The sequence below is a fragment of the Malaya genurostris genome, chromosome 1 (assembly GCF_030247185.1).
Source record: "Malaya genurostris strain Urasoe2022 chromosome 1, Malgen_1.1, whole genome shotgun sequence".
Lineage (NCBI taxonomy): Eukaryota > Metazoa > Arthropoda > Insecta > Diptera > Culicidae > Malaya > Malaya genurostris.
Window position 1 is genome coordinate 150,726,489 of NC_080570.1, and position 21,216 is coordinate 150,747,704.

The following is a 21,216-nucleotide window of genomic DNA, read 5'->3' on the forward strand; positions in this document are numbered from 1 at the left end:
AAAATTAACCGATATATCCGATTAGTTTTTTTATCTATATACTCTACATGCGGGCTGTCAATGCTCGAACCTAAACCGCCATATTTTCAACCGAAATTGATCAAATGTTTGTGATTTTTTCCTGCCGCCTACGACTCGAACGCAAATGATTCAAAAACATAACAAACGAAACAAAACAAAACAAAACCAAAAACGATTTGCCACCAATCGTTACACCTGCGTCGTTGTTTTTGTTGTTGTTGTTGCTGTTGTTGTGGTGGTGGTTGTGATTGATCCCGTTCGAAACACGTTGAAACACGCGAAAACCAAAAAACGAAAATCAAAAACGAAAAAACTATAACGCGAGCACAGAAAGAAAACCACTCGCCTTAAATACGACCCACCGTACGTGAAGAAACCGATGGCGAAGTACGTGGGCGGGGCCGCCAACGCCAACCACCACTCCCAGGATGACATCTCGCTCGAGGGTTCCAATAAAATGATGTTCGGCAACCAGACGACGCAGTTTAGGTGAGTAGTCCCAATACCAGTCCGTCCGATGTGAGGGCGGCTCTGCGGTCGCCGGCCACTAAATATCAGCTGACAGAGCAGGCAGGGTTTCTAACAGGGTCGACCACCGACAACGATGACGACGACACTGACGTTGAAAAAAGAAAGAACTGGCTGGGCAGGCTCGGGTGACTTCCGTGTAGCGTGGGCAGACAGATAGATGTAAGAAGATTTTCGTTTAGGGGCGGTATTAGACTGTCAATTGAAATGTTTCAAGCAAGATTCAGGGACTACAATTCGGGGGTATTGGGTTCGAGTCGATTGTGATGAGAATATGCTGAAGTGTATTTACTGGAAATATCGCACCCACGATGATAGTTTCAAAAGAGTTATTCTGTTTAAAAATAGTTCATAAATAACTGACAAACTGTGTTCATTTTTATTTTTCATTTCGAAGACCGTTTAATTTTTATGATATCAATATTATATTTTATTATTCTTTATAGAGTTCAGAAATAAGAATGCACATATCTCAGCGAAAATCGGATAAAATAATTTCAAGAACCAAATCCGGATAAAAAATGTAAATCAAAATATGGACTTAGATTTTCCAGTCGAACTAATACCCAACAAAATAACAGTTTAAATAAAAATAAGGGAAATCCCACATTTAGAAACAATCCACGGGATGGTACAATACCGAAACAGAACGGCTACGGACAATTTCGCCAATTGTTCAGTAATCAATATATACCGTTTTTCGAAATTCGTTCGTTTAACGGCTTTACTGCTTTTTCGTCAAAGTGTATCTTTTTTGCCGAAAAATGGCTGAATCTTTTGCTGAACTCTTCAATGATTAACAATTATCCCGAAATCAGTAGAAACTTTCACCGAAATCTGCCGATATTTCGAAACATGTGTTATCTTTTGCCGAAATTCGGTAAGAATCTATGATCTATTCAGTAAGTATAGTAACTACAAATTATTGTTGATTGTTTATCGAAAGCGTCTTCTGTACGTACGCGAAATATAATTAATGTGATGTATTTAGTTGTTTGTTTATGCAAAACTAAAATAAAATCTTGGATGTTTATGATGTAAAACGACGGAATTATATTTTCGCTTTCAACTACTGATGTCTCAGTGATTCATGAATTTCACTTCGTTGCTGTAATGACTGACGCTTGCCAAATTTAAGATTACCGAAACTCGAAGCAATTTTAGCTTTTGCCGAATTCATTACCGAGGTCTCGGGGGTGCAAATCTCAGCAATTATTTTGCCGAGATTCAACGAAAAAAAAGTTTTCACAATCGATTTTTTTGCATCGTGAATATATTTATCCTCTTTTTGAACTGTAATTTTTGAAGTCATATTTCGTAATAGAAAAATAGATAAGATCCTGGAAAGCGATTATTTTCCGACGAAAAAATCGGTCGTGTTTTTATACGGTTTTTGCACTGATCCCACTGCCGGATCTTGTATCGGAATCGCTGTGAAAGTCTCATTTTCAAACTCTGGAAAATCTGGACCAAAGCTCTCCATTTCCAAAGTTAAGTGAAATAGCTCAACTTCCAGTATAGTTTGCTTAGAGAAAGAGTTCAGGGCGCTATAAGCTAATTAAACGGAAATACGGAAATTGAAAGGCAAATACAAAAAAAAATAGTATTCTGGTTCCGTGTGGTAAACTTTTTTGTCAAATATTTCTGCGATAGTTTATTCAAAGAACAACTGCTGCACGGTTAAAGTAAAGTACCCAATAATGTGTATTATTCGAAGTAAAACGTTTTTGACAAATTCTCCTGCGACAGTTTATTTAATAGAAAAAAAAAACTGCTGCACGGTTAATATAAAGTGCCTATTTTAGTATATTACTCGATCAACTTCCAACAAACCCTCAATTTGATTCAATGAAAATGCTCAAAATACGGTAGTTTTATGGTTCCGTGTAGTTAATCTTTTTGATACATATTTTTGCAGCAGTTAACTTAAAAAAATTCTTCATGGTCAAAATAAAGTACCTATTTTTGTGTATTATTCGATCAATTTCCGACAAACCCTAAACTTTTTAATGAAATCACAGAACATAAGGTAGTTTTCTGGTTCCGTGTGGTTAATCTTTTTGACACATGATCCATAGAAATAAAATGTAGCTCATTGAAAAGTTGTTAGATTTTTTATATTATTTTTACTAAAATCGAATTGAATTGAGAAAACCTTTTTTACACGAAAAATTTGAAATAACGCGATGTTTTATTTAATTCTCGCAAAGTTTAATTTACGCACCCTCGAATTCGCGCGTAAATTAAGGTTCCAGTGTTTCTGCTAGTTGGTCCAGTGATCTTCACTTGGTCTTGTATAAGTCTTAGTGGGGAAAAAGTGTGGTATTGGAGTATCATTCCCTAAGAGGCTAGAAGTTTGTGAATCATCCACGAACTCTTTCAGGCTCTCTACTGAGGACTTTCTCCATTCCACCGTTTTTATAACATATTCAGACTATACTCGTTCGCCTCTACCAAGGCTTTATATTTTTTGAAGAGCCATTCCACCTCTACTTTATTCATTTTTCAAGTCTGGAGCTAAAAACATAATTCGCGGAGCTTCCAATTGTTTCCAGCCATTCCAAGACATGGATAAAGGCAAAATTTATGTTCCTGAATTGTTGACCTGGATTTTGGACCTTTGCTCTAGCCTGAACCTTTATTTTGGACCTGGATCTGAATTTTGAACTTAGATATTTAACCTGTATTTTTATCCCAAATTCTGGACTAGGATTCTAGACCTGAGTTCTAGACCGGGATCTTAATTTTATTCCTGGATTCTAGACCAGAATTCTACACCTGGGATCTGGATTAAATATCAAACCTCAAATCCGGATTCATTGTCTGTATTTGGAATTAGGGTTGTAGTCTGAGTTTTGTATTTGGACTCAGAATCAGAATTTTGAGCCTAGATTTTGATGCAGAATTCGGGACTTTGTAACTGGATCCTGGAGTCAAGGTCTAATTTCTGGATCTGCATTCTAGACCTGAATTCTGGGCCTTGGCTCTAGACCTGAACCTTAATTTTCTAACTGAATCTGAATTTTACAAATATATCCTGGATTTAGATCCTAAATCCTAAAACAAGATTCTAGGCTTGAGTTCTGGACCAGCATCTAAATTTTGAGCCTGTATTCTGGACCAGAGTCCTACACCTGGCAGCTGGAGTCTGGATTAGAATTTTAAACCTTGATTCAGGCCTAAAATTTGGAACCAGGATTCTGAATCTGATTTTTGTACTTGAATTCAGGAGCAGAATTTGGAACTTTGGAATTGAATTTTTGAACTAGAATCAAGGCCTCATTTCTGGACCTGTATTCTAGATCTGAATTCTATACTTGGATTCTGGACCTTAGCTCTAGACATGAACCTTGAATTTGGACCTGGATCTGAATTTTGAACTTAGATATTCAACCTGGATTTTGGTTCTAAATTCTGGACCTGGATTCTAGACCTGCAAGCTTCCGGGCCGGAAATCTACTTTAGACCTGAAACTAGCTTTTGAACCTGGATCAAGGCCTAATTTCTGGATCAGGATTCCATACCTGGAATCTGAACTTGGGTTTGAACCAGGATTCTGGATCGAAGCTTTGTATTTGGATTTGGGACCAGAATTATGAACCTGGATTCTGAAGCAGAATTCGGGACTTTTGAACTGGATTCTAGAGTTGATCACCTTCCAGAATTAAGGCATATTTACTGGAGCTATGTATTCTAGAACTGGATTCTGTACTTAAATTCTGGATCTTAGCTCTAGACCTGAACTTTGATTTTGGGCATGGATTTGAATTTTGAATATTTAACCTGGATTTTAATCCACAATTCTGAACCGGGATCGGGATTATGTTCCTGGACTCAGGACCAGTACTCTTCACCTGGGAGCTGAATTCTGGATTAGAATATTAAACCTTGATTCATGCCTTGAATTTGGAGCCAGGATTCTGAATCTAAGTTTCATACTTGGATTCGGGACCAGAATTTTGAACCATGATTATGGAGCAGAGTTCGAGACTTTGTAACTGGATTTTGGAATATAACACGGATTATATACTTGGATTCTGAACCTGGATTTTAGAATCTGGGCTGGATTCTGGACCAGAACTCTCAACCTGAGTTCTTGGCCCTAATTTGGAACCAGGATTCCAGACCTGAATTTGTCACTTGCATTCGGGGCCCGATTTCTCGAGCCGGATTCGGGACTTGCAACCTACTTTGCACCCGGATTTTGGACTTGATTTTTATCCCGAAATTCTAAAACTAGCTTTTGAATCAAGATCAAGGCCTAATTCCTGGACCAGCATTCCATAGCTGGAATCTGTACTTGGATTCTTGACTTTAGCTCTAGACTTGAACTTTAATTTTGAACCTGGCTCTGAATTTTAAATATTTAACCTGGATTTTGATCCTCAATTCTGAACCAGAATCCTACACCTGGGAGCTGGAGTCTGAATTTGAATTTTTAACCTGTATTCATGACCTGAATTTGGAACCTGGATTCTTTAGCAGACTTCGGGAATTTGAAACTTTCTATCCCGAAACTCTGGACGTAATTTTTGAACCAATTTTTGAATTTTGTAATTGGATTCTGAACCTTAGCTCTAGACCTGAACCTTGATTTTGGACCTGAATCTGATTTGATCCAATATTCTAGATCAGGATCTGGGATCTGGAGCTGGATCAGAACTCTGAACCTGAATTCTTGAGCTGCATTTGGGACCAGGAATCTGGAGCAGGATTCGGGGCTGGCAATCTTTTTAGGACCTGGATTCTGGACTCTATTTCTATCCCAAGATTCTGAAACTAGTTTTTGAACCTAGATCAAGGCCTAATTTTTGGAAGCTTTTCATACCTGGATTATGTTCTTGGATTCTGAACCTCAACTCTAGACCTGAAATTTGATTTTTGGCCTGGATCTGAATTTTGACACAGATGTTCAACCTGTTACGTTTTTTTTTTCTTTTTCGTTGTTTATTTTTTGATCATTTGAGAACTTCGATGCCAAATTTTGAAAAGTGAAAGCATTTGTTATGTGAAAAAAGCGTTTTTATTTATTTTCATTTCGATTATTATTTATTTTGGTTGGTTGTAAAGCTATAGTTCCGAGCTTATCTATTAAAATAATTCCATAAAAAAACCTGGAGGCGTCAAATCGGGTGATCTCGGGAGCCAGTCAAAATCATCTTTTTTCGATACGACTCGTCCGAGGAACAGTGGTCGTAACAAATCGAATGTTTATCGAGCTGTATGGCATGTGGCACCGTCCTGTTGAAACCAGCAGCCATTCAAACCATTGGGCATAAAAAATCATTAATCATGGCTCGATAATGATCGCCATTAACAGTTTTCGTTGCTCCATCTTCGTCTTGGAAATGATAAGAACCAATTAGTTGAAATTTTCAGTGACATAGAACCGAAAATTTTGCGATTTATTAATTTTAGTTTGACGTAAAGCCGCCATGACTAAGTTCAGTTTTTGCAATGACTGAGCGGAAATATATATTGGAGAAGCCAAGTGAAAGAAAAACTAACAGAAAAGATGAATTTTTGGAAAAAGATACGCTCTGAGACAGGACTCGAACCTGCGTTCTTATGCATTCCGTGCATACGCGCTACCATTTCGCCACTCTGATCTTGTTTTAGTCACTCTAAAACGCGAAACAGACATAGTAGCAACGTACATCGAACATGCTCTACATCCTGGCCGTCACCCGACCGATACCTTATATCCAAACATCTTCTCTGTCCATCAAACAGTAGTCCTCTCGCTTTATACCTATTTCTCCGATCAAGAATTGAGTAGAAGAGTGTATTTATAATCGCTTGTCACCTTCTTTAATGGTGCCAGTCGCTGGCTGGACATCGTCAGCGACAGACCCCTATGAAGGTCCAGCCAGCGACTGGTACCTCTGACAATGACCCTGTAGTTGACGAGAAACAGCGTCTACTTACAGCGTCAGCCGCCCGCTCCGGGTCAGACTCTGTCGTGGGCCGCCCCTAATATAAGGAATATACGCATATTTTTCCCTTCCCTGTCATCGTCCGACCAAAGATCCCATTAAGGTTACTAGCGCCGTAGTGAGTAAGGATTAGGAGTTTGGTATATGATTTATTCAGCTCTTCTGACCGATCTGTTAGTTTCATAGCGTTCAAGTTTTCCGTCCCATCATAAACAGTTCTGCTAGATCCGTTCCAGCTGAGCTTAGAATGATTCATTGGGGTCATTGCTGGGACTTGGTTCGTATGAGCAGTGCACGTTTTTAATGCTGTTGATAAAGAAACGTCCTTCTATTATCATTAAGTATATTCTGTTTTTTGACTGGTTAACGAATAACGGTGCGTATTCCCGTAAAAAGAAGACTTCAGTGTACTCTTTCGACGCCTTACTGAGACCGTAAAGATTGTTTCCAGGGAAATTTTTTAGACTGAATTTACTGATCTGAGGATGTTAAGTTGGGGACTTTTATATTTTATAATGATCGTTTTTAATCATTTTTAATTTGAAAAGATGTTTATCTTACTAAAAACTATCATCGTGCGGGTGCGTAAGAAAAATCTGCATTTAGAAAGAATAACCAAATTATTATCTAAAACCTAAAAGATAAAGTTCACGATGCCGAAAACAGTAAACCTGTTTCAAATTTTGATTCGAACACACCAGGAAAAAACGGTGCGCCTACCTTGATGGGCTTTCCTGCCAACATGTAAACTGACACCATAGCAACCATAGAACCATGTATAACTGGCGAATTGGAAAACATCAGAATCAATCTATAGAATCGAGTATTACTTTGGGCACCACCCCGGTATTGATAAGATTGATATGGGTGGAATAAAATTTCGCTTTGATGTTTGCTTCTTTTTTTTTGTTTTCCCCTGTGAAATACGTTACCTATGATCTAAATAATTCCAGAGCAGGTGCGTTCGATGTATTTTGATGCGATTGCCCAGGAGAAAACTGAAAATTCCACCTGTCGTGTTGTTTGCTTTCGCACTAGAACCCGTGATGAATCACACTCCGAGATATGAGAGCAAACAGTTTTTGAAATAAATATCGATTCACAGATCAAATTACAAGTTAAGTATTAACGAAATCAATCTGGCAGAATTCGGCCGTAGTTATTGTGTTATGAAAACCAAAAAAAAAATGAGAAAAGAAAAATCCTAATCGAATCCAACATTCAGACATTCAGGCTAAACATTTGCAATTCCTTGAAAGTTTGCCAACTTCCCGAAGATTATATACAACACACAACCCTACGAACATTTCTTGCATGCGTCCGATTCGTTTTCTATCGCCGCAACCCAACCCATCGTCATCGATCATAACCCCTTCCTCCCCCACAGCAGCCAGCCCCTTTTCTTCATCACCTACCACCATCAAGAATCGCCATCAGCCACATCAGCATAATTCATCGCATTTCTCAGTTCAGAGCAAATAATTTGTTCTACGGGTTTGAAGCAAAACTAACCAGAAAATTATTACCGTTCTCCGTTCCGGCCTGTGTCGTTATAAATGTCATCACGGTCAAAGCAAAGCGAAAAAAAGCTGGACTTTCAGCAAAAATTACAATTATCACCATCGTCGCCGTCGTCGTCCCGCGTTTCAGTACACAATGCCGACGAACAGACGGACGAACGGGCAGACGGATGTATTGCCTGGACTGGACGACAAAGTCGATCATTAATCATAGAATTTTATTACTCTCCTTTGGTTTCGCCTCCACCGAGTTGCGAACTCAGCAGTGCTGATGCCAGTTTATTTTTTTTTCTCAGAAATAGATCGCATCTTTCGCCAATTCAGCCAGTGCCTACTGCGAAATAAAGAACGGTGTGCGTCTCCATCGGAAGACGGAAGTCGGAAAGCGTCTCACATCTCCATCGAAAGAAAAAAAAACTAAATAAAAGTTTCATTCCATTTACGTACAATCAGATAAATCCCAGTCAACTCAACCGAAAAAAAAACTAAAATCCGACTTAATTTGGAACCGTTTGACAAACGTCAATTTTTTGTTGTCACTGTCTGGAGCATGTCCGGAAAAAAAGATAAGCGTTTGTTTCTTCGCAACAAAACAACGGAAGCTGTTGGATAAACTGTTCAGTTTTAACTGACTTCCCCTTCCAGATCAACCACAAATTGTCCACTTGACTCCGAAAATTACCATCTCTTCGTCCACCACCCCAAACCGGGATTCGCGTTCCCATGATGTTTCGAGGGATTAGTAGCCGAATGGCGGTTCATGGCGGCCGGGAAAAGCCAAGCAGAAACATCAATTTAATCAGCTTTGTGGTTGCTCGTTTTTAGCCCACAAACAAGTAATCCGGTTCTTTTTTTCTTTCTTTGCAACTCTGTGTCATTTCACTTCGTATCGTTCGTGTTGTCGAAGGAGCCGATGGTTTTTTTTAGGGGGTGTGCGTGCGTTGTTGTTTTGGGTTTCTATGGTGGTCGCTAAGAAATGGTGATGGCCACACTGATTAATTATCACACCGTTGGAGGAAGCAATTCTTCTTGCGAGGGTCGAAACGGAAGCGTTTTTTTCCTTTTTGGCAGGAACCGAATTAGTCACCGAATAACAAAATGGATGGAAATTATACGAGTCATTAAAGTTACCTGAGATGATTTTATTTCCTTGAAGAATAATTATCAACTTTTGTTAATTTTATTGCGAAGTGAATATATACTGCGACCAAAAGTAATTTTCCAACGTTTTTACCAGATTTAATACTTTATTATGGAAACGTAGTTATCGAGTCAATCTCGATTTCTACAACTGAAACGAAGCCTTGCTCAGCAAAACCGAAGTATAGATCGAATAACGAGGCTGTCAGATTCTAAATTATATGACAGGTAGAATAGAAAGAATTTCCCATTCGACACTCTTCATGCCGTTTCTGCCTGGACAATTCTACCTGAAATCCGTTGGTGGCTCCATCTTTTAGAAAGCGCTGGAAATTGACTTTTAAATCAAATGCTTGTTTGTAGTGAAACAAGGCTCAATATTCTCCTGCTTTGACGTAAACAGAGAAAAACGAATGGTGTGCAATTCACATTTGCTACGAGTGCCAAAAATCACACATTTTCAAAATAAAGTTAGAACATAAGTCTAACACTATTTTTTCTTAAGTGTGCATATATCGTTTTTTTTTTGTAAACTTTCAACTGAATTTTGCGGCTTTTTAGGCAATACGGGATTAAAATAAATATCATTGCTTTCAGCACCCAACGTGTCGACGCCATTGGTTCAAGTCTTCTTCAGGGGCGTTTCAGAATATGTTAGTGCAATTACAATTTTTAATGAATTTTCATTAACAATTGTTCGTTCATTCTTATCTATGTCAATAGTAGATACGGTGGAGATTCAGTTTCTGATATAGCTATTTGTGTTCTATGATACACAGAAAAAAATTATGAATTATGTCATAATTCTACAAACGATACAATTCATAACTACTTAACTTTTCAAATGATTTTCAATATTCCACTCTTACAGAATTCTACAGTATCCGAGTGTAATTTGCAATCGGCTGCCAAAGTGCCACTGTATAAATTTATATGTATCAATTATTCATCAAGCAAAAAAATCATCAAGCATATATGGGCTTCTGTAATTCGGTCAATTATCTGACGTGCTTTGTGATCTAATGTTTCTCGGTTCAAGTCGCGCTGTTGCTGTCGATCTTTTGTTTTTTTTATTTCATCCAATTCAAGCCAAGTAATTTTCAAATCACACAGTTTTACATGTTCTTGAATATGAATTTGTGTGAAATATGACGCTTCAATGATGTGCATCTTAGGAGATGTACAATCACTAGATTTTTTCGAACTATGTAGGATGCAAAAGTTACCGACGCCTTTTTATTTTAAGCATATAACTTCTGATTTAGTGCACATTCTGCGGACACTGATTAAGAAACTAAGTTGATTAATTTGATTGAAAAGAGATATTATCAATTTAGAAAAGCGATAAATTTTGGTCATTTTAAAAAAAAGTGTTCTGTTCCAAGAAATTTCACTAAAAATATATTAATGCAGTTTTTCAAAGAAAAAACTTTTTTTTTCTTTTTGAAAGCGTTTTGATTTGACCGGTCTTCCACGTTTTTTCTTAGCCGGAGCATCTCCTGTATGAGCAGCTAGATGTTTGGCCAAAACTTTGGCTTGCTTTCTCGATAGCAGCCTGCATATACTGACAATTTTTCTCGATTTGTCGAAAAAAAATGGAGTGCCGGTAACCGAAATCGGTACATTTTGAAAATGATAAAACAAATCTTTGGTTGCGAAAATTTTGATAGCATCCGGTATTAAATCACGAAATAGATGGAATTTACCTCATAAAATATTCAATCCACTCACCTTTCCGATTGATGTTCTTCAATTTATGAAGCCCTATCTAGACAGCTATTGATACTTACAAGAGCGTTTTTTGGCGAGAAACTATGACTAAATCCATTAAATACTGCTGCCCCTGATGAAGACACAAATCAATAGCATCGAAACGTTAGTCGTGTCAAACAAAAAAAATATTGGTTTTCAATCCAGAACGGCCAGTGCGGAAGCGGATCATTTCAGACGATAGACGATTGGTCAAAAGTCGAGCACAGTCGTCCCGTCGAATGCCCTTTGTCGAAAGCTGTTTCGCAGAAAGTCGTTTCACCGTAGACCCGTTCAAGTCGTTTCTACGAAACTAGCTCCGTCGGAATCCGTTTCGACAGAAGTTCATCTAGCTCAAAACCAGTTTTGTCTAGTCATTTAGTCTAAAGTTGTTTCGCTTAAAGTCGTTTCAACAAAAAAAAGTTCCGTTTAAAGTTGTTTCTCCAGAAGTCGTTTCGCCGAAAGTTAATCTCGCTGGAAGTAGTTTTGTTCAGTCATTTGATTGAAAACGGTTTAGTTGTTTCGCTGAAAATCGTTCCACCGAAAACCGTTCTGCATAGAGTCGTTTCATCGAAAGCCGTCTCCCCGAAGTCGTTTCGTCGAAAGTTCATCTCGCTAAAAGTAGTTTTGTTCAGTCATTTGATCGAAAGCGGATTAGCTGAAAGTTGTTTCACCGAAAACCATTCCGTATAAAGTCGTTTCACCGAAAGTCGTTTTTCCGAAAATTGTTTCGCCGGAAGCACATTTTACGTAAAGCAGTTTTGTCCAGTCATTTAACAGGAAAGGGCTTAGTCGAAAGTTGATTCACGGAAGTCGTTTCACCAAAAAAACCGTTCCACATACGGTCGTTTCACGGGAAGCCGCTTTCCCGAAAGTCGTTTCGCCGAAAGGTCATCCCGCTGAAAGTAGTTTCGTTCAGTCATTTCATAGAAAACGGTTTAGTCGAAAGTTATTTCACCAAAAGTCGTTTCATCGGAAACCATTTAACCGGGAATTCATTTGACTGAAAGTAGTTTTGTCCAGTCATTTCATCGAATGCGGATAAGCTGGAAGTTGTTTCGTCGAAAGCCGTTCCGCATAAAGTCGCTTCACCGAAAGTCGTTTCCCCGGAAGCCGTATCGCAGAAAGTTCATTTTACTGAAAGCAGTTTTGTCCGGTCATTTAATAAAAAACCGAACCCGTTCACCATAAAGTCGTTTCGACGAACGCCGTTTCACCGAAACGGTTGAGTCGAAAGTTGTTTCGCAGAAAGTCGTTTCACCGGAAGTCATTTAGCCAGAAGTTTAGTTTGCTGAAAGTAATTTTGTCCAATCGTTTCATCGAAAGCATTCATTATGTGAAAGTTGTTTCACCGGAAACCGTTCCGCATAAAGTCGCTTCACCGAAACTCGTTTCGACTGAAGGTCATTTAGCTGAAAGTAGTTTTGTCCAGTCATTTAATTGAAGGTTTCTCCGGAAGTCGTTTCGCTGGAATTCGTTCCATCGGAAGTTCATCTTACTGAAAGCAGTTTTATCCAGTCATTCTATCAGAAGCGTCGTTTCTCTGAAAACCGTTTCACCGAAAACCGTTCCGCATAATGTCGTTTCTCCGAAAGCCGTTTTACCGCAATTCGTTTCACTGGAAGCTCATTTCGTTGAAAGAAAGCTTTTGTCCAGTCATTTTATCAGTCTAAAGTCCTGCCGCAGAAAACCGTTCCAACGAAACCCGTTAAAGTCGTTTCATAGAAAGCCGTTTCCCCGAAATTCATTTCGCCGAAAGTTCATCTCAATGATAGCAGTTTTGCCTAGTTATTTCATTGAAAGCAATTTAGTCGAAAGTCGTTTCATCAAAAGCTGTTTCGCAGAAACTCGTTTCACCGAAAGCCATTTCGCAGAAAGCTATTTCACCGAAACGCGTTTCGCTGATTCTCTTCGCACCGTTTTAATGTTCGGATTACGATAGTCGAACCGTTTTGTTTTGCACTAACAACAAGTGCGTTTTACATTTAAAGTTCGGTCATTCGGGTTATTTTCCATTCGTATTTCCTTAGCTATGCAGTAACACTTTTCCTCTTTCTGGGGAAACTGTTTATCTGAGTTAGAAATTTGTCTTAGTGTAGTAACTTGTCATATATCTGCTATCATCCAATAGACGGTTTCTAATTGTTTTCATTCGAAAAAAAGTAAGGACGCATCGGGTTCCGGCTTCCAACATGGTCTAATATGTTGTATATAGATAAACAATTCTGTGCTAATGATTTGATTTGGTAAAATTTATAAAAGAATTTCTAGTCCAAAATAAGTACGATTTCCAACTAGAATACGACTCTATGTTTTTCTGTTGGAATCGTTATCGACGGTCATCCTTGAGTCCAAATACAAGAATTCATCATCCATTTCGATACTTATGATGAAAATCGTGATGTTTCATCTAAAGCGTCACTTCCTAAAACGTATTTTGTTGAAAGACTACTCGATTCGACAAGTTGTGATCTTGTGTCCGATGTATGTTTCCACCATCGTCACAAAGCAACGAATACTCACTATATGAATGTTATCTGTATAACTGAAATACTCAACGTACCTTCGACAATGGTATGACTCTGGCTACGCTGGTAAAGATATTTTATAACAGAATAATACTGTTTCCGATAGACTACTTAATGACATAGGTACATTTTAAAAGAAAAAAAAACATCGTTCACGGGAAGCAACACAGTAATTGTAAGAATCACCCAACAACAACGTCAATTTTTTTTCTATATTCAAAATAAATATCACACCACACACGAACGCACACCTTACGCATCACAAATAGATACAGAAAGCAGGAATAAGATTGTCACTACTGTTGAAGGTGGGAATAGTGGTGTGACTGTCAAATTATTCTGACTTGAAAGAAACGCAGTATGATATTCATAACATCGTTGAACTCATTCCAATTTGCCTGGATTCGACCCTCAGTCCGATGTATGTTTCCATCATCACCTCAAGGGGAAGCGAGAAAATTGTTTTATTTTAGGGATAAGGAAGCAGTTCGGAAAGTCAATTATTTGACTGTCACATCCTGACGGGAAAAGCAACGAAACCACTAGCGACAATCCTATTCCAGTGTTCTGTATCTGCAGCAAAAAAATGCACCATCAATGATATCATCATCATCATCAGCATCACCATTCGAGTAATCACGGAACAATTTTGCATGATATATCTCATCAGGAGCACACCATCATTACGACATCTTATTTCATGCCACACCGAACATTGAACAAATTTGCATCGTGAAAAAAAATACACGCACACGCACACGTACACACACATACACAGACATACATCCGAACACCAATGATTGCTGTGAAAATTTTCAAGCTCAAATCAAGTTATCTAGTCAAATGCCAGTTATAGCATATTCAAACATTTATAAATATACATATATCGTTCGTTTTCAAATCTAGCTTACCTACATGATTACTGTTACCTATTATTACTTAGTGTGTTTTAGTCTGCCAAATGACTTTGTCTTAGCAAAATCAGTTAAAAGAATTGTGTGCATAAGCAAGCAGCAACCCACCACCACAAAAAAAACGAAGAGAACGCCAGTGAGACCATGTTTATTTTTATCAAGCTTGATCCCCGTGATCCACCAGAAATGATTAGCAAAATTGCCTTTATTTTCTTAGGAAAGTTGATATACTATTAGTCAATAAAAAGCAAAGCGCTCCGGCGAACTTCCGGGCTTCGTGTCATTCGGGCAGCCTAATTCAGTTTGCCGCAGCGCTTTCCCAATAATTGCCCGTTTCGTTTTCTCGATTTCTTGTTACTAACGAACTTTTTTTCCATTTTACTTCACTCGGAACCACCCCCTTGAAGGGTTGATCACAAATCTCTCCGCAGAATGACGGGAACCTCGGGCAGCGAAGACGATCCGACGCATTCCGGTAAGTGACGCTTTGTTTTTATTTTCTCCCAATCCGTAGAATCGCGCGTAAGGTGACAATCAAAAAAATAAACAACCAAAAGCATTTTTTCCCCGCCACACACACACAAAAACAACTTTCACCTTCATCATTTTTATTGCCACCATTTTCACCAGCAATTGAACATACTGCAACAACAATAACAATTCAGTGATAATTTATGCCAACTAAAATGAAAAGAACGAAAGCAAAAAAAAAAAGATATCCCCAGCGATTTCTGTATTTTTTTCTTTTTGTTTCTGTTGGGACGGTTACGGACCGGAAAAATAACCAACACTTCCCTCAAAGTTGTCCCAACGACAACAAGAATGGGGAAAAAAAGTCCCAAGTTTTCCGCGAAAAGAAAAACGTTCTCTCCCTATCCCAACGCCTCTAGCCTCCTCCCACCCAGTTCTGGCTTGTTTTCTTTTCGTTTTCCCCCCGCCACGGAACTCCTAATGCATTTCTCTGTTTACCGGTCCCCCCTAGCTGGAAAGAAAAGTTCACGCACATTTATTATGAGTTCTTCAGGTCGAATGTAATAAAATTTGGTAACTGCGAGGTCCTCATTTCAATCGTCAGCTGTTTGGTTTGTAATTATTTCCAAAAACAACGTTTATAAATTATAATTTTTCAACTTTTTCGTTGAAAGCCATGGTTAACAGAATTGAAAAATTGCCACAGTAATTCAAATTTATATTGCCATTTTTATTAATTACTTTGCCAGGATTGGTCTTATTTTGTTTTTTGGATCCTTTTGGAACTTTTTGATTTTGTTTAACAAACCAATACTTAGTCCAAACTCATTACAGAAAGTTACACTTAAGTTTTCACTTAATTTCGAATCTATTTTTTCATTCTCTCCTTCTATTGTTGTCAAAACACAAAAAGTCAATCCACCTAACAGAAAGAGTTCTATTCTAACCCTATAGACTATGCTACTAGCCACACTCGCTTGTGATTCCTGTCAAAATATGCAGTGTGAGATATCCTCTTCGTGAGGAATGGTTGTCTGGTTATTTGGAACGACAATTTGATGAACACATAGTTTGTTATACGGACGGTTCTCTGTTGAATGGTCGTACTGGTGCTGGTGTCTACTGTCGTAGAATGAGAGTAGAGCAATCTCATTCACTTGGTGGATACTGTGCTGTGTTCTAAGCAGAAATCTACGCGATTCTGTGAGGGATATAATCGGTACTTTATCAGAGAATCTGTGGTAAACGAAATTAGTTTTGTTCCGACAGTCAGACGGCTTCAAAGATACTCAGTTCGAAGGATTCACGGTCGAATCTAGTGGTTGCATGTCGAACTAAACTACACTACGTATCCGGGCTTTTGGTTCTCCATACATAGTTGAGTCTGTGTATGCGGAGCAAAATTAAAGGATGTTCTATCGTTTCTCAGCCAACGTGGTAGGTAGCTATAGTCAAAGGGGAAATCTTTTCTTTTATTTACTCCTTCTATTGTTTTCAAAAAAAAACAATCAACCAGGCCACCTAACAGAAGAGTTCTATTCAATGATACAAAACTAAGTAAACCGCATTCAATTTAAAATTGAATAGTTGTGTAAACATAACTTACTATCGAGTGGATATAACTCACTTAAAAATAATTTCCAAGGGGAAAAGAAGTAAAACGTGAAACAAATCACTTAACTAGTTGACAGATTTATCGGAATTCAAAACTGTGCCGGACTCTGGATTCAGAACAAATTGTAGTCCAACTGGTTCGTTCCACGAGGGGATTCCCATTATTTTTCTAAATAAAAAAAAATATATATATAGCGTTCTTCAGTCGCACACGTGCCATCGCAGCTCAGAAAGAAACATGACTCTAAATTATGACAAGAAATATTTGTTGACCATATTTGTTGACCCTATCCAAGTAGTCACAAAGTCGTATGTATGCTTTGTAAACACGCGTGTAAATAGGGGTTAGATAAAAGACTTATTGAAGGATGATTTTTCAAAAGGTATAGCATTTGATTTTTAAAAAAAACATAAAAAAGGATTTTTTCAAATCTTTATCTATTTACCAAATGTTAGACGTTGTAAGTCGATTCATTATTAATTTATAGACCAAACTGAATAAATTTGGCAACAGTACAAGGCACAATTCACGCGTGATCTGTCAAAGAACAGTGTTGCCAAGAAAATACAAAAATCACCCGTTAAGTATTCATTTGTTCAGACAATTGCGGCAATATTAAGTTGGCTTTAAGTTTGGCTAGCAAAAACAAAAAAAAAACGCACCAGCTTTCAAAAGTTTGTAAATTCGAAACAATCGAAGTTTCAAAAGTTTATAAAAGTCTTCAGACGATGAAAAAGGTTTGCACCTTTTCGATTGATGCTGTTCAATTTATGATACAATAAAAAAGTCAGAAAAAAACTTTTGTGTTGATTTTCACGCAAACTAAATTTGTTTTGGGTACAGCAAAAAGTACAAACGTATCTTCGCTTTAGTATTCGGCACAAAACAGAACGTGCTGCTATTACACACACATGACATTTGTCGGAATGACGCTATCTGCTTTCTGTCAAAAGTTACAGTGGGGTGCCGGTAAACGAACACCTTTCCCTATGATTGATGGATTTCAATGTGATTTCACTTGAATAAGATTTGAAGTGATTGACATTTGCAATTGAAATGTCAAATCAAATGCGGCAAAATTAAGTGCAAAACAGTGTAAGTCCAGTGTGTCGATTTTTATCAGTGTACCTAGTGTTAAAAAATTTGTTTTAATGATGAATACAAAGACGGTCTTCGATCAACTCGGTGTGAGTTTCAATATTTGGCTAGCATCCTATTTAACAATCAAATAACGACAAAAAGGCTCGGGAAATTATTCCCCAATCGGTTCTAAAGTTTGTCATTCTGGTATCTAGACCATAAGCAACATATTGAAGCAGAGCTTGCACTTTTCAGAACTAAAAAATTGAAAAAAAAAACATCGAGTGGGAACCTAAGTAAAATCACCATTGAATGATTCCGAAACAATTTCTCATATTGGAAAAACTTATCAGACAGGTGAAAGGTGAAACACATGTTTTACACAATTACCGAATGGAAAAAATAATAATGCTGCTTAAAATATAACAAGAGACATTTACGATCAAATTCTGCCCATTTTTGTACAGACTGAATTTTTATTAGGTGCCCCCCCATAGTAAAGTAAGACGTAGTCCTACGTAAAAAAAACGGCGACCTTGGGTTTGTTCTATAAACCGAAAAATTTAAATCGAATGTCACCTTGAATGAATATGATAGCAAATAGAATTTAAATGAAAACCAAGTTTCTGATAATGAATGGGCAGCAACTGAAATATTTACCGTTCAAAAATGGAATACACAAGGGAACGAAATTGAATCCATTTGATAGAAACTTTTTGTTGAGGTGGGCTAGAATAAGTATTCACCGTTCACCATTCTGTACATTGTCATTTTCGTAGATGGATAGTGTGTGCTCCTATTACCGAGAAAAAGACGTTCCATTAAACAGAGTCACCGTAACTAAAACATGTATCCCACCCACGTGTGTCTTCCATAAATTTCAACATGTATTTGCTCGAAACAATCCCAAACGATAGATGCTTTTGGGACACACCCGCTGAAGCTTTACCGCTTCACCGAGAATCAAATCTCAAGAGTAATTTTCTAAGCTGGAAAGGAAACTTTTTTTCTTTCAAAGAGATGCTTCCATAGTTACCATTTTAACAACGCTAACCTACTTGCAACGCGCTTCTTAATTGTTTCGCATTCACACTGAAGTTTTAAGCTTCTCCCTTTCGCACCTCGCCCCAAATCTTGAGCCCCTCACAAAACCGAAACCGACGGTGATGGCAAAATTTCTCGAAAAAGCCATACACCATACAGCGCATTGATGCCATTTCTCCCTCATCTCACGACGACGATGACGACGACGACGAAGAGCAATAGCGATTAAGAAAGATGTCGATGCGATAGTGCTCGGGAATGAAGTACAACGCCATCTAGTACAAAATGTTCTCGTTCGCACAAAAACCATCCTTTCTCGCTTTATTACACTCATCGCCCGTTATCTTCATTATAAATGTCTGTGAGTGGCGAACAAGCTCCGGCACTGCCTGGGAAGAACTTCTTTCGCATCCGGTGCTTCATTGTAAAGGGGAGAGGAGGGGAGGGGTAAGATGATGATGATAGTTGAGGGATTAAAATTATTAAAAACTTGGCTTCTTCTCCCGTTCCCGACTAGGTGGTGGTAAGAACAACACACACACATACACCCTCTCTAAATCTAATGGGAAGAACTTCTTCGAGCGTTTTAGTGGCCGTATTGTTTCGGCTTCCAGTCGCTACTATCCGTTTTAACAAAGCGGCGACTGAACAGCTCTACTGGCAATCCCAGGCAAGGCACTGCAAATGTGGGAAGATGCTGCAGCAAATAGAGAAACCTTTTGCAAGTTCTAAAATGGCAAAGAAAACTGGTTATACTCGTGTCCAAGTTTTAATCAACGAAAATTGAATCCTGAACGGTTTCCCTCGTTATTCAGGATTTTCTTTGCTCTCAACCCGGCAGGTTACAGTGTCGTAAGCGAGGCGTTTACTTGAGTTGAGTTTTTTTTTTGAAAAGAACTGACCACTAGATTGGGATCAACCCCTGTGTGTATTCGAATATAAATACTTCAAATGCAAAAACAGAATAAAAAGACGGGTGGATAATAGCAGAGACATAAATGGATGTCATGAATACAAATAAAACTGACATGCTTCCTTTCAAACTTCTGAATATTGAAAATCGATTTGTGAGAGCTTCACTTATTTGCTCCCAGAATCGTAACAATAATATGTAATAGTATAATCGAGCTCTTATGTTAACCTCAAATTATACTCATTATCAATTATTATAACTACTCAATTTTGACGTATTCATATATCGTTTGCACTTGAGTGTGAAGTACTCAAAGTTTGAATAATCACTTCTAAACGTGGAGAGCGTATTTGTACCTGCTTGTGAGGAATTCTGGCAGCCGGCAGAAGCCTGGCAAGATTCTGGCAGCTGTCAAAATTTTACAGGCGGAATTGCGCCATTCTCTCGCCGCGTCACGTCTTGCAAGTTCACTATTCCTCCTGTTCTTACTTTTCGGATTCATTTGATATTCGTCCATTTAGCATGCACATCAAAAACTTAAAACAACTCTTGAGAGCTGGTAAATGCAGTGGCGTCTCGTCCTCATGTGCACCTAGTTCACGGAACAATCGGCCAAATTGTAGGAATTAACTGCGTCCCCATCCGCATTCAATTAATTTGTTGATTTTCAGATTTTAGGTACCGAATATGAAGTAATGAGCGCTTACTGGTCAATGACAGAAGAAACGATCTTCTCATATCGCTTTACCGTAGCCAAAACGTGGCGCTCTGAACTTGAGCACTTTGTCTTGTTTACCGAAATTGCGTGTATTTCCACTCTTCTCATACACATCCAACATAAATTTCAAGTATCTCTTGTCGCTGTGTTAGTGTCTTTTCCATGCACATGAGTTTTGTTGTTTTCGCTGTCACGTTTGGCTTTGTGAGAACTTGTATGCACACCTTCAGGAGAGGCTTCAGTGGATTATGATTATGGCAGTTGTAAATAAGTTGCTATCTCAGTTGCAACGTCGAAGCGGTTTTATTACTGGATTTATTGACAAATTTGCTCGCCATGCAGAGCACCGAATTCTTCTATTGCATCGATGATACGAAATAAGTTTAATATAAAATTCCCACCCAAAAGTACATTATTTCATTGTATTGAAAAACACACGCGAATATCCATTACTCAAACTTTAGTCCTAACTCACAACGAATCGTTACATATGATTTCATAAGCAGTGCACAACCCGTAAATTTTCATTTAGGGGTCATCCTATTTTGTGCATAGGGCACATAACCGATTTCTATACTTCATGTTTCGCCTTCGACTCGTCAGTACATAACAGTTTATGTTGAACTGTTATGTAACCTGAATCGGCCAGTGTAAGTAGAAACTCGTTTACGCTCGGCACGACAGTAAAAACGTTGCACTTTGGTGCAAATAAAAAAAGTGTTCTGTAAGTAGCAGAAACTTTATGTCTGCCTAGCAGTTTATGTTAAACTGCTAGGTTACATAATAGTTCAACATAAACTGTTATGTACTCACGAGTTGAAGATTTGCATATGATGTTCGATAATGCAAAAGCTTCGTTATTGCCCTTAATATATATTTTTATAACAAAAAAAAATAAGCCAAAGGTACTAGAAACGTAGAATCAATTAAAAAAGGGTTCTGTCAGTCTTGTATGGCAAGAATCCGGTAGAAACATAATCGTTAATACCCGCTAGGCCAAAAGTTTCTACCGGAAACGATTGTTGTATATTGTTGCCAG

At 38.2% G+C, this 21,216-nt stretch overlaps 1 protein-coding gene across 12 annotated transcripts in view; it reads left to right on the top strand.

The window, feature by feature from the left end:
- Positions 1–21,216, top strand: part of LOC131426183 (disintegrin and metalloproteinase domain-containing protein 33) — a 1,149,595-nt gene that overhangs the window by 1,109,102 nt on the left and 19,277 nt on the right. For 10 of the 12 annotated variants that reach the window (XM_058588702.1, XM_058588703.1, XM_058588711.1 and 7 more), the window contains 2 exons: positions 352–510; positions 14,744–14,811. In XM_058588702.1, the coding sequence (XP_058444685.1) occupies positions 352–510; positions 14,744–14,811 (227 nt within the window). The remainder of the gene's footprint in view (positions 1–351; positions 511–14,743; positions 14,812–21,216) is intronic. The other 2 variants (XM_058588708.1, XM_058588710.1) reach the window with 1 other exon arrangement.